Source organism: Lissotriton helveticus, chromosome 4_1 (genome assembly GCF_964261635.1).
Source record: "Lissotriton helveticus chromosome 4_1, aLisHel1.1, whole genome shotgun sequence".
NCBI lineage: Eukaryota > Metazoa > Chordata > Amphibia > Caudata > Salamandridae > Lissotriton > Lissotriton helveticus.
The window spans coordinates 444,130,519-444,145,308 of NC_136063.1; the positions used below are offsets into that span (position 1 = coordinate 444,130,519).

At 44.8% G+C, this 14,790-nt stretch overlaps 1 protein-coding gene across 1 annotated transcript in view; it reads right to left on the reverse strand.

Moving 5' to 3' along the window:
* Positions 1-14,790, reverse strand: part of DPY19L4 (dpy-19 like 4) — a 672,410-nt gene that overhangs the window by 245,160 nt on the left and 412,460 nt on the right. Inside the window, exon 14 of the mRNA XM_078687017.1 lies at positions 11,070-11,190. Coding sequence (XP_078543143.1) covers positions 11,070-11,190 — 121 coding nt within the window. The remainder of the gene's footprint in view (positions 1-11,069; positions 11,191-14,790) is intronic.

A 14,790-nucleotide genomic window follows, 5' to 3' on the forward strand; every position in this document is an offset into this window, starting at 1 on the left:
GTTGCCGCCTGTACGTCCGGCTCGGTGCAATCATTCAACAATACAGGCTCCGGAGTCTTCTGGGCCTCGTCGGGTGCACTCTTCATGCGTGGCACCTTGTAGCAGGTAGTGCAGGCGGACTGTGCCCCCCCCTCGGGCAGCCGGCGCGTCTCTGGGGAGCCATCGGAAGAGCCAACCCGCTTCGCCAAGTCGCCGCACCCCACGCCGGAGCCCGGACAGGTGTAGGCCCCAAAGCCGGGACGTCGCGTGGACGGCGTCCCGGCGGGCCAGCAGCAGCCCTCAGTCCAACTCCTCCGTCTCTCGCTGATCCGCGGCCGCGGGGGATGAGCTCCGGCAGCCGCGGGAGGTCCCGTCAGCGGCTCGGGGGGAAACGGAGAGGCGATCTTGGACGGCGGTCGATCTGGGCGTCCGCTAATCTCCAAGGTTGAGTCGGTCAGGGGCCGGAGCACAACGTGGCCGCCATCTTGCGAGTGCCGGGGGACCCCTCCACAGACGGCTCGATTGTAGGCATGGCGGCTCCAATCAGGCCCGCAGCAGCACCAGATGTGCACAGTCGGTTGCGGAACAGGGATCTCCCAATTACAAGGGAGTCCCTGGTCGAAAATACGGATTCGTTGGGCGGATAGCCGGGCGAGGACAGGGAGCCGCTCTAGTAAGCGACCATTCCCTCCGGCAGCTAGCCACGCCCCCCTTATATACATTTTTAATCATTTTATATTGATACTTTACTTGTAGTATGATATTGTTATGGTTTTAATTAACTTAAACGATAAAGAAGAATTGTATATGAAAAACTGTTTTGAATGAATTGAAGAATTGAAGAATGGGCTTTCTAGGATGACTACATTAAGGAACAAATGAGCCTATGGTCATATCATTTTGACAGGCTCCGAGTACCATGCAAGAACTCTGAGGGCATATATTGGATTTTGCGTTTTGATCGAGATGCAAGCCAAACTATATAACATACTTTTAAAATGTTAACATCTTGTTGCTTTTAAAGCATTTGAAAGCAGCGTCTGCCTCCTCACAGAAGAGATGGGACTCATCAAAGGTCATGTCCATTAGTGAACCCTGCACATCGCCGGAGAACCAAGTAGACATGATCCAGGCATGTCAGCAAAGAACCACATTGGTACCAGCCACTCTGCCAAGGCAGTCCGTGGAACCTACACCTGAAAGATAACCTATTTGGCAGCATCCTGCCCACCATGTATCATCTGACCAAGGAGGCCCTGAGATTGTTGTGAAGATATTGATGGCTGTGTACCAAAAGGCTGGGGTGTTTAGCCTCAACAGATAAGAGCGTGGTTAATGACTGCAACACCAGACTTGCTAAAGAAAACATAAGTTTGCCAAAGATGTCAATCTTTTTACATTCCGTTAGGAAGAGTGGTGGGAAATTAAATAGGATTCACTTTGCTGGTTGAGGCCTGTACAATTACGTTCTCAGGAGCAGTTGCCTGATAAGAAAATATGGGCCACCAGGCACCAGTCTATGTTGCCTGGCCATCTACCTGTTCATTGGTGAGAAACAGCATAGCTTTGACCAAGTAACCACCAGATTGCCTGGCTAAAGAATTTCTGTTAAAACATTTATTTTAGTTTTAACAAAGGGCGAACCATCACTGCGAATCAGGCACACTTCTCTGTTGGCGGCCCATGTGGAAGGGCAGGCTCCGTCTCAGAGGAGGTGACAAGCCCACTGGTGTTTTGGAATTGCAGGTATAAGGCATCATCAGTACAATGAGGGAGTAGCAAGCCACCACCCTCACCATCATCATCATCAACATACTCACTCAGCTCAGGTCGAGGGTCAGAATCAGAACCAAAAGATAATGGAGCCTCTGCTGTCACGTGCATAGAGGTAGAGGCTCACTTAGAATGAGGCTGCAAAAGAATCAGCTGGGTTTTTTAGGTCTCACCTAGGGCAGCGCTTGCGCTGTCTCATTTCTGACCTGTGTATTCAGGTATGGACTTTAAGCTCTGCTCATTTTCCGCCCATCTTTTCAAATGGCTCCTGTAACTGTTCTTTCTAAATGGTTGCTTTTGATTCGTCAATAGGCTTAGTAGTCCCTCCTTAGTACCGCTTTTTATACTTTTGTCACCTTTCATGAGAACTGGCCCTTTTACTTGTGTTTCTACTCTATACCTTGTAATTATAGCCTCAGTGCACTATTTTCTTAAATGCCTTTCTCTTGCCTGCTTCCAGGCAGGAAAGGCTCTCCCGCAACTTTTTTTATTGAACCAGCACGGCACAGCTGCGCCTTTCTTATATTTACCTTTCTCGTGCCTGCTGTTGTAAGCAGGACAGACTCTTCCGCAATTTTTTTTTTTTAATTGTACCAGCGCGGCATACCTCAATGGTGGCCACGCTTTTATTTGCTGTTAATTGCGATCTTGAGATTGCCGAAGCGGGCGCATGTATTTTTTTTTCTGTTTATTTACTAATGTGTGCAATGGCGGCACCCGCACTTTAGTTTTGGGCAACTTAAGTTAAGACATGGGTGCTGCTATTGGTTCAAAAGTAAAGTAATAGAAAAAATATATGTATATTTTTTTAAGCAATCGTAGCACCCACGTTTTAGCTTAAGATGTTCAAAGCTAAAGCGGAGTTCCGCCATTGTAACAAAAGTAAACAATAGAAAAAATGCATGCGATCGACATTTTTTTCTAATTGTTTACTTTAGTTTCAGTCACTGCACACGTGCTTTAGCTTTAAACATCCAAAGCTAAAGCGCAGATGTCTTGACTGCTTCAAAAGTAAAGAAATAGAAAAAAAATGCACATTTTCTATTTTGTTACTTTTCAAGCAATTGCGGCACCCACACTTTAGCTCCAAATGTTTTTATCGAAGGCGCGGGTGCCGAGATCCATTTCTTTTTTTTTAATACTCATTAAGCACTGCTCTTATGTCCCCCACATAACCCCGCAGCTGCTCTCTGCTCATTCCTCGCACTCCTAATAACCAAGAGTGAAAGAGTGCTTTCATCCAGAACTGCCCCATCCTCTCACAAAACTGACACTTCATCTCTCCCACAAACACCCCCACTCTGATACGGTTCTCTTGCTACCTTAAGGAAGCTGTTCATGTAAGGGCGTCAATCTTCACCTCTCCTCTGTACCTTTGTCCAGCCCACGCAGCCTCCTCAGCTCTCCTTGCCTTGCGGATGTTGCCCTGCCATGGTGCCAGATTCTGCCTCTCTATCGTGCTCCCCACCCCGCCCTCCTCAGCTCTCACTACATTAAGATGCTTCCTGTCCCCAGCAGGCTCCCTACCTCCACCTCTTCCACGACGTCCGCCCTGCTCTAGGGATGTGGTTACCTTACCTACACATCTCTCTTTGTACCTACACCTAACTGCTTGCCCCCTATCTCCTCAACCCTCGTCACCTGAAAGATGCTACCTTCTTTCAGGCCTTCTTTTCCACCGACCCTCACTCTCCATATCATCGGCCCTCGTGACATGAATTAATCTGGTCCTCTCAAGCCCTCAGTCTTGGTTTCCTCCATCGCATCCTTATATTCTCGCCTCTCGTTATGATAAGGCTGCTGGTCCTCTCGGGCCCTTATCCGCTGCTCCTTTAAATCTAGGCTCTCTGTATTGAGTGACGTTAGTCCTCTCAGGCCTTTAAGCGCCCCCCTCCACCCCCATGCCTCTCATCATATTTCGGGCCCTCGTTACATTAAGGATGCTGGTCCTACCGGGCTCTCAGTCTTCACCCCTCCAGCCGCCCTCCCACCATAGATCCTCATTACATTAAGGATGCTGTCTGCCTCTATGAACCTCTTTCCCAAAAGCCACAGGACCCCACACTCTGCTAATCACATTACGTGGCCAAAAAGAGGGGAAATGCTAACAGCAGGTTTAATTTGATTAATTCTGCTGGAATGTCAGAAATGCCGGGCATGACTGTATTTCATGGCTTTTATGTTCTTGGAGCTCATTTCCCATAAAAAGGACACAAATCAGAATTACGTAACAAAGCATATGAAATGCGTATGAGGATACATACTGGTTTTTATTGTTTCTGCTTTTATGCATTTTTGTGAAGAATCGAATAAAGCATGTTGAATTGAGAAAAACTGACAGAGGGCTTCAAGCAGGAAGTGAAACATCGTAGGAATGGCCCTATGACTGGGATCAAGCCTGGCGCCTCATCATGGAGCCCGAGTGGGACTACACGAATGCCTCAACTTTCTTGTGTACAACATAAACAGCTTCCCCTCTCTGCCTCACATCGCCCTCAGGTGCATGCAGGCGCACTTATCACACTACTTCGAGTTGTGTCCCGAGCCCAGGCGCCAAAGACATACCTCATGCAGATCTGTGGTAGACGTCTGATTCATGAATTCGTGGCGTAGATTGAATCCTGTCGTTTTCAATGTGGACATCATCCCCTATCACACAGTGAAAAGGCTGGAAGCAGTTGAAAGACCTGACAAATTTGGAAGTGGAACTAACGTCAGTGTGCAGGGGTAGCAGTTACATGCGACTCTACTCTGTTACTTCCGGTGCTGCTTGGAGCCAGCAGAGCTACACAATGCCACCTAGCGGAGCGAGAGTACTGGTATAAAAGATTTCCATATCTGGTCTAGTGCCTAGGTAATATTCTATGGTGAAGAATCTGAAGTTGGGAGCATCCATCAGAAGCAAGCACTTATTACACCGTGTGTAGATCAGACCCAAGTGGCAGTAAGAGAACTAGATGATTTTGCAGTCTCCACTTACAAATACACTTGCTATGCACCCTCCAGGAACAATCAACGGAACTCCTCATCTGCCATTTTCTGCTAGCTGCAGCCCAAATGGAAAATTCCACCTCATTTACAGAGCTCTAACTTGAACTGAACTGTTGGTCCGCACACATGACAGAATATGGGAAAACTTAAGAGGGAGATTTGAACAAATTAAGTTTTCATAATAGTTGTAGTGGGGTAAAGCAAATAATAAGCTGGAGAAAATCCTGAGTCTGCAGTTTAAAACAAGAATGTTGCTGTTTGAGCGCTACTGACAGGGGAGATGGTGGTGCCACACTGCCACCTGCATTCCTCTGCTTTCTTTAGGTCTGCAGAGACCTGAAAGATAAGGGAAACTGGAAGAAAGATTGAAGACCAGCTATTCCGCTGATTAGCTGAGGTCTCTAGAGATCGGGTAAGGTGGCTTAAGGACCATGGAAGCGAGCTTTCCCCATGGCAACGCAACAGTGGAATAACAACTTCTGTTTTTAACTGCAGAGACATATTAGAGTGAATAACACAATTTCTATTTCAGTATTCATTCTAATGGTTACATTGGTAACCATTAGAAGGAGTACTGAAATAGAAGCCACAGATAAAATTATTCTAGTGTTAAAAATCTATCCTGGTGATATTTGTATAATTTTGTACAATGGAAAGTTGATTTAGAATGTGCTGATTATCACAATTCGAAAGTCTTTATTTCGATACACATATCATAAAAGACAGTACATTAAAAACACATTGGTCATTCCATTCTCATAAAAATAACAAAACTAACACAGCAGGAAAGTGAATCAACAAGTTACTCCATCTATATATATAATAGTTTAATTTCAAAAACAAGATAAGAACTATAAAAAAAACTAAAACATCCCAACCCATAGTACAGTGAGTACCACAGAATTGAAATGACTAGATTAATAGTCACATTAAAATCCTTTACATCAAGCTTAAATCATATGCACAAATTGCCCACATCCAGTGTTAAAAATGTGTCAATGGCTATAGATTCCATATAATCAGTTTTTAGTATCCTTAGCGCCTCTTTGCCTGTTTTGATGCCCTTCAGGGGGCAAATGGGCTTCAACCATATGTGCCTCGGATGTTTGTACACTGGGCATATAAATAAAATGTGTGCTATACTTTCCGACTGTGACGGACAAAATGGACATCTCATGCTAACCCAGGCGCGCCGTTTACTGGTAAAGAGTTAACTGGGAGTATACCCACCCTAAATTGGTGGTACCTTTTCCTATCACAAGAAAGCGTAATAAAATCCCAGTATCCTTCATGTTATCATGTTTGATCTCCAGGAAATCTCTTGTTAGTGAAGGACTAGTTAAGATCCTGAAACGTTTCATGCAGACCATATTCCAGTATAACTCCCTAAAGGCCTTTCTAGGCGGAAAAACATTAGCTGCGGGGTTTTGCTAGAGGGAAATTAGACACATTGTATTGTAAGTTGCCTTAACCTCTTTCAACCCTGAAATTTTGCATGCACTATCGGCGTCTCTAACCTCAAGAAAAGCCTGGGCGTACTGGGAGAGCTCAGGGGTAACCCACAGTCTCCTCCAGTAGGAAACAGGTCTGTAACGTGCCACATCCTCTATGCGTTGGCATCCCAAATCATAGTAGAGGGGCACTAATGGCGTGGATTGAGGGAGGGTGGTTATTCCCCTCATGAACCTATTTTGAGAGCTCGTCAGTGCCGCTAGGTTACTGAATCCCCAAAGTTCGGCCCCATACAGGACCGACGCACTCATTTTTGTCTTGTAGATTTTAAGTACGGTGGCAATCGGTTTTGTGAATGAGAGGCGATGTTCCTTTAATAAGGCGCCAGCTAATTGCGCATGTTTAAGGGCCAGGTGATCAGTATGAGTTTTCCAGTCTAATTCAGAGCCTAATGTGAATATTGTTTCACCTGTGTTTTATAAAGTATTCAAATGGAGCAGGCGGTTGCCTGCAGACCCTTGTGGGACCTAGCGTGGCTGCCTCGCGGTGCCCGTCCCCGTAGTGCATACATGGCTACTCCCACAAAAACGGTCCTGGAAATATGGGATAAGCTGGCGGTCCCCCGCGGTCTGACCTCATTTCCTTCCCCTAACACACCTATAGTTCGCAATCCAATGTTCCCGCCTGCACTGCAGCCTCGAACATTTAGTGCATGATTTAACAGTGAATGCTGTATAATTCAATATCTGTTCCAGGGTGATAAATTCCTTACCTTTGACCAATGCAAAAAAGCATTCCAATTGCTGAGGGGGCTCGGATGCAATATTACCAAATTCGTCACTGGCTACTCTCTCATGCCTATACCCAAGGTGCAACTAGACAACTCACTGCCTTTGAATCCTTAGTTCGCACATTTGAGGGTTCCAAGGGCCTGATTTCTCACACTTACACCGTTTTACAGCACACGCAATGGCCCACACCCCACACATATCAAACGCAATGGAATTTGGACTTCGACGTAGAAATCTCCCTAGAGAGATTATAGCGGTTATGGCACGACAACCCGAAAATATACCATAGCACTCCGCAGGGCGAATCAGCATATAAGCTCATGGCGCAATGGTATTACACTCCAACCCGTATACAACAGATGCTACCAAACTTTCCACCGACATATTGGAGATGTCAGGGTGACAGAGGTAACTTTATTCATATCTCGTGGTCCTGCCCAAACCTCACGGTATTTTGGAAGGAGATTCTTAGCCACATCAAGGATACGGTGGGGCTCCCTATTCCTTCCTCTCCGATTGTTACGCTAGGAGGCATTAGACCCTCGACATTGACTGCTATGACACACACAGAGTGGCGTCTAATATTACAAATATTAGGAGCTGCCCCGCAGTCCATAGCTTCTGGAATAAACCTCAACTCCCCCTGTAGCCACATGGTTTCTACGGCTCGGCATGTTTTAGCCCTTGAACTACTTACTGCCAGTATCAACCACTCTGATGCTAAGTTCACCCGTACCTGGCAGCCACTAATACACCTTTTTTCTATAATCAAACATTCTCGCCTGATTTCCCCTCGACTACGAGCTTTGCAACTATTTGATGATGCTCTTGAACCCTACTTTAGGGGTCGATGCCGGTATCCCCACCGATGCTGGTCTAATAGAAGAAGCCTTTTCCTTAAGAGGCCTCAATTTCCCCCCAACTTCAAGGCATTTTCAACACATCATCCCTTCCCCTCCCCTCCCGCTTGGGAGTTTGATTACCCCCCTATTTGTTAACGGTTGGAGATGTACTCCTGTTACTCCCTAGACCAGATTATAAGAACGCTTGGAGGGAAACACAGGCATACATTATCACATAAACATAGTCGGACATTAACCATCCAATCCCTTCGTTAAGGATGGATCCCCATAAAACTTTTGTATTACTGTGCAGTTCACTTTAGCTTTCTTCTAATGGGAGCAGTGCATCACAATAGCCTCTGCTAGGGACACAAAACATTATTTCCCTTCTCCTCTCAGTTCTTCCTTCATTTTTAGGTCGAGCAGGCGTAAACAGCGCGAAGCGCTCCTGTCTCCAGTGAGCTCTATTGTTAGTGATTTGCTTTGGAAGTGGGACAGGAGATGGGCACGCGCATTGTAATTTGAGCAGGTGTACGCGCACGTACACCCACGCGCTGTGCACATCTCCTGTCCTGCTTCTGAGGCAGTCTCTCTCTCTCTCTCTCTCTCTCTCTCCCTCTCTCTCCCTCTCTCTCTCCTCTCTCTCCTCTCTCTCTCTCTCCTCTCTCTCTCCTCTCTCTCTCCTCTCTCTCTCCTCTCTCTCTCCTCTCCCTCTCCTCTCTCTCTCCTCTCTCTCTCCTCTCTCCTCTCTCTCTAAGCCCCACTCACCTGGCTCTTTTGTTGCGATTCCCCTGGTGTTATCTCCGCCGCAGTACCTGGCACACGCGGGGCTTCCCTCACTCATGGGAGCCCCGCAACTTGCATCAGCGGCTGCTTCTCCATATTACGTGTGCAGCCACCGCAGGGCTCTCCCTCAGGCATGGGAGCCCCGCGTCACCACTGCTGCTCTCTGCCAGGCACTCCTGCGGGAAGCCCGCGCCCACGAAGGCGGAAGTCCCGCCCAACGACCGCCTTCACGCTCCCGAACTTCCGGGTTTAGAGCCGGGATATCCTTCACCATCACTCCACTTTATGGCAATCTCTTCGTGTTTGCCGGTTCTGGGTTGAACCATTTTTTGACTGTTTTTTCACTCTATTTTTTTGTTAACACTGGTAATAGATAGATGAGGTATGGGCGTGCTTAGGGTCTTTAGGAAATGCATAACGCACTCGTTTAGTTTCCTTCCCGTGAGTAAAGGCTGATCGTCGTTCCGGCCCTGCGGAGAACTATTGCTGTGTGTGTTTTTTGAGTGACCCATTTTTGCAGTGCCTCATTCCACGTGTTTTGTGACAGACGAACGACTGCGGAGCTCAGTGTATCGACTCTGGAGCGAGGGTTGAAGCATGGTTGTGGCAGCTAAACTGCACCTTAGCAGTTGTGTTGCTTCGGCGTGGGTTGCAGTGTCCACATCAGGTCTGTGCTCTGTTTGGGCTTCCCATACTTTGCACTGCGGAGTCCGAGGAGCGGATTTTCAGGTGACAATTGGGCCTAGTGACTTTAGGCTCGTGTCGTACGCTCGGGGTCAGCTTTCACTAATCACCAACAGGTTTGCTCTTCGTGCTTTAGGACATGAACACTGCCAGTGTGGACATAACCTTTTTGCGATAGTAACTGCTGAACACTGATGCAGCGGTGTGAGCCCACCACATCCACCACCACATCCACCATCACATCCACCACCACATCCACCACACCCACCACATCCACCACCACCACATCCACCACACCCACCACCACATCCACCACCACATCCACCACCACCACATCCACCACACCCACCACATCCACCACCACCACATCCACCACTCCCACCACCACAACCACATCCACCACAACCACATCCACCACCACCACATCCACCACCACCACATCCACCACCACCACATCCACCACCACCACATCCACCACCACCACATTCACCACCACCACATCCACCACCACCACATTCACCACCACCGCATCCACCACCATCACATCCACCACCACCACAACATCCACCATCACCACCACCACATCCACCACATCTATATGTGTGTGTGTGTGGCTCTTTATGTGTGTGTGTGTGTGTGTAGGTGGAAATGCAATGTTCTTGGATTTTCGTCACAATACAATACACTGAACATAATCTTCACAAAAGTTATTTACAAACGTTTAAGCTATTGCCATTATAAATTACAATAACTTATTTAAGTATTAATTATTTAAAAAATTAAAAGCCATTGTTTTTTGTAATATCAATACATTTAAGTCGCGTAAATACAACATACATTGCATTACAAATGCTATAGGTGTCACGTTTGCGAAAGTTAAAAATATTGGCATTGTAACTGACAATGCTATTAATTTCGCTATTTTCAAAACCAACACATAAATAAAAAAAAATAATTTACAATACCAATAGCTCAAACTTTCCTAATGCGAGACCTATTGCATTGCAAATGCTTGTTAGATTTGGGGTTATGTTAAAATGTACTGGCTGTGTCCTACAAGTCTTTATAGCTGTATTTTGTAACCTGCATCTGATCGTGCTTTTATCTTTTTGATTTGGAATATGGCTGTATATCTTCAACGAGTTTGACTTTCTTTGTTCTTCATATATTTAACAAACAGATTTGAAAATAAAGTATTTAACCTACTGTATCAATTGATTTTCTGAACAGCAAACTAATCAGCACAAATGTGGGGTCTTCCTATTACGTTGTTCGGGGATGGGCATGGCATTTGTTTGCAGGTTGGGAACCATGTAGATTGCCCGGAGAGTGCATATTTGTCATTCCTACCTGCAGTGTGGTTACAGAAGTATAAGAGCGAGGTTGGAATGTTTTCTAATTAATAGGCATGTAAGGTTTGCCAGGGCTTTTGTTCTAGGATGGCTTTCACTTAAGTAAAAGATGAGGTGGGTTGCTGCATTCTGCATTGTTCTAAGTCATATAAACACTTTTGTATTGGCCGTTGCAGCAGTCACCACTAGTACATATAAAGACTTGTACACTAGTTTGCTGCTAAGATTGAGATTGTGTTATTTTATTTTGCTAACAAATTGCATCAGTTTAAAGTTGCAGGAAATATTTGAAAATGATTTGTTATTTGAGGATGAGCCTCTTGAGGATCTAGGTTTTCCATGCACAGATTAATGTTATAAACATTTCACCTTGAATAACTCAATCAATAGGATGAACTCTATAATGTGAAATAACTCACCAGTACAAATGCGTCAATTGATTTTAATCGAATCCACTTGAAGAGCGTTGTCCACAGCTCTGGAGAACAGACCCCAAATGAAGCAAGAACACACACATAGGGTGTCCACAGGAATTTCATGCTGGGAATAAATAACAGTTTAATTACAAAATGAAGAATGGTAAATTAGTCACATTTGTTCACAGTTAGTTGTAGTATTATTGCAGACAACTAATCACTATGATCGCTTGTCTACCCTGGTAACAAATAGACCGCTATCTTGCAAGTTCCATACACAGTCTTTACAAAGTTCTATCAGTAAGCAATGACATGGCAATCTCTCTGCATTGATCTGGAGATCACAGTCTTCCCCAGCAGGCCCTACTGTCCCAGTAAACAGCAAAGTGAGGGATGAGGGCCAGGTTGCCCGAGTGTGAGGCAGTTAAGGTAACTCTTTAGGAAGGCACCATGATAGCATAAGCAACCACAGACAGGACAATGGCACCTATGAAATTAACAGATGGAAAGTGATCAATGAAAGGCAATGGGATCTGGAAAATAGTAGAGTGCAGGGCAATTCAAGTGACAAAATAAATTAGTTTGTGGGTATCTCCACTGTGCAAACACCAACAAGAGAACGACATTCTAGGATTCTATTCAGGCAAAATGGTGTCACTAAAATGTATGCCATCCAAATAACGGACTTAAAACCAGCCCAAGATAACAATTTCATCTCAAACAGTAGTAAAGATACATTATATTATACTCCATTGAATCACAAGGCTTGGGTGTAGTGTGAGGAGATGAAAATAATGCACCCACTGTCGCACACAAAAACTAAATAATAGTGATACTGCATGGTCAACTGTTGGATATACTGTTTAATTTTCCATTCACATCATTCTAAGAGGGTGAGATCAGATGTGGTACAACACTAATAAAAGAACAATTATTATGGTACATTTATTCCCACCAACATCTGTATGTAATGATGAACATATAATATTCCTGAAAAAACTCATTCAGGTAAAGTCAAGGTTAATGGGTGGCAATAGTGGGTAAAACAAACTAAAGAAATGGTAAATTAACAAGTGAAGGTACCACCCAAACTCCCACCATCTCCATGATGTGTAAAAGGTGGAAATAGGATGCGAGTAAGACACTGGGTAAGCATGTTGATAAGTGAATAAGAGTTTATCTAATTGTCTGAGTAGCTAAAATGTGACTGATTTTCAACAGTAGTTGCTCAGTTTTGTCTTTTGTGTAGGTGTTTATATTTAGTGAAAACCTCCAACACTGACAATACTACCTGTAGGTTTGTTGTTATGGTAAGTGTTATACTACTTTATAACATACATGTATGCCAGTATTTGGGTATTGTATGGTGGTGTTACAAATGTAGGCTTTATAAAAGTGTGTAATCACTGTTCATTTAATTAGCAGTATTGTAAGTTGTGTAGGGTGCAACTGTATGTGTGAAAAGCTCTTTGATGTTAATTAAGACTGTATGGATGAGTGAAAGTTTAAGTTAAGGCTATAACTTTACTTCTGAATTTTACAACTATTTTGATTTTGTGTTGAAGATTACTGTATAATTATACCTGAAACACTGTTTATTATCCCCATCAAGGGAGTAGGGTACATCAGGGGGTTCTTTCTTCTACCCACACCATCCTTGCCTAAGGAAAGCAGAGGGTTACCTGTCAACACTTATATTGGCCAAAAGATGTGGGGGATTGTTGGGAGAAGTCACACGATCAGTATGATTGGCTAGTGGGGCACGCAGAGTGTCAGCATGTCACTTCATTATAGCCATTGGGACATTTATTTTTTACAAGCACACCAGGTCATAGGATGAGGCCAGGTGGGTCCTTGATGCACCCCCATCCATGCCCTAAGAAAGGGAATGTGTTGTCTCCAACAAACATGCCCTAAAAACGGGGGCTTCTAAGGGTGAAAAAGGCTTGGGCACTAGACAGGTGTGTCCACGTCCTGTTCATCGTTGCAAACAGGGTATCAATGCAGCTATAATGCTGCCACATCAACATTTTCAATACTATGTAATAACACAGGATAACACTACACTTGGATGAAACTTGCGAAATTCCACTCTGCGAGTAACCAAAAAACTCATTGAGATTCTGCAGAATTCCCTCAAAGGGTGGAAAATATTCTTCCTGCCGTTCACGCAATTTTCTTCATGCCAGTAGTGCATTCAGAGCAGAAAATCGCAAGGGTGAGGCCATTTTGTTCTATGTACTTCTGCTTCTCCTCCTGCCCTGCTCATATCTTTTCTATTCCTACCTAATATGTCTTATGTGACCACCCCAATCTCAAACTCACCTGTTATTCAATCATTTTTTGTCACGGTCCGTCTTTCCTTGTGCGTATTTACATTTCTGTCTGTGTTTTTTTGACTTTTTTGTACTTTTTTTGTTTTCATTTCCTGACGTGTTCTGTCATTCTTCTGTTCCTTTTACATTTTTTCCCCAACCCACTCTGACTCCTTCCGCTATGGCAGAAGCAGGGAGCAGTGCCAGTGCCACCCACGCCCCGTTAGTGAAGCAGGCTGCCGGGGTGCATCTCCACACCATTTTCAGCAAGGCGGAGGTGGCAATGTTAATCCTTTGGGTGCTGTGTCACCTCCCCTGCATGTTGGCAGCAGTTTCAGCAAAAGTTATGCCCTGCAGAAATGTCAGCTGCTCTGGGGGAAGACCGAAAATGCGGCACAGCAAGATGGAATAACGTAAACATGGAAGTTGCTCCTGGGCCCACTCAGGGCATACTAAAGATGTTTAATGTTGACAGTTACTCAAGACCTACGAATAGTTTGATTTCACTCCGTTCAAGGACTACATGTTCCAGAGTGCAAGATGCGCTCAGCAGCGCGCCCACTGAGGGAGGGGCTTGCCAGGTTAACTAATGACCTGGTGTACGGGGTTCCTCGAGACTGCCATTTTAACAGAGACCTTTGAGAAAGAAGCTAGTGCTTCGAAACGAGTCAGGTCATAATAAAGAAACTAAGAAGCAGCTTTGCGTGTTTATCTCCTGATTGATTTTGATGCCGATGGTGTAATTCTCGGGGAGTGAGCCGAGTGAGAGAGAACAAGGATTACAGGTAAGAAACCATTCCTTCTCTCGCAGGTGATCTCCATCGATAAACATAAGCACTGAATAGATTAGCAAGTTTATCCCTCAAAGATTTCCAGAAGGAAGAGATAAAAAAGGAGATAAGTTAAATTAGGCAAACCAATTCTTTAGAGATGCTTGCCCCACTTCAGCATTGTCCTTAGCGTCCGAATCAAGACAATAGTGTCTCGTAAAAGTGTGAACTGATCTTCCATTTGCAGCCTTGCAAATCTCAGCAATTAGGATGTTACTTACCAGTAGCTAAGTTAACCTGGTAGAGTGGGTAGGATAGGGTTTTGCTTGCTTTTTGATAAAGGACTATGCAGGAGACAATCCATCTAGATAAGGATTGATTAGAAGTGGCATATCCTGTACGTAGAGACCCATACTTGACAAGAGTTGTTTTGATTTTCTTAAAGATTTCGTCTCATCTAGACAGAACTTCAAAACCCTACTACCATCAAAAATGTGGAGCGATCTTCCTGCAGGAGAAGAGGGGTGCTGAAACAATGCAGGTAAAGCAACAGTCTGAGCAATTTGGGTTAGCAGAAGAAGGACTGTTCTAATCTTGAGATCCGTTAAAGCTACTCCGCTGTTTTGGTCAGGGACGTTT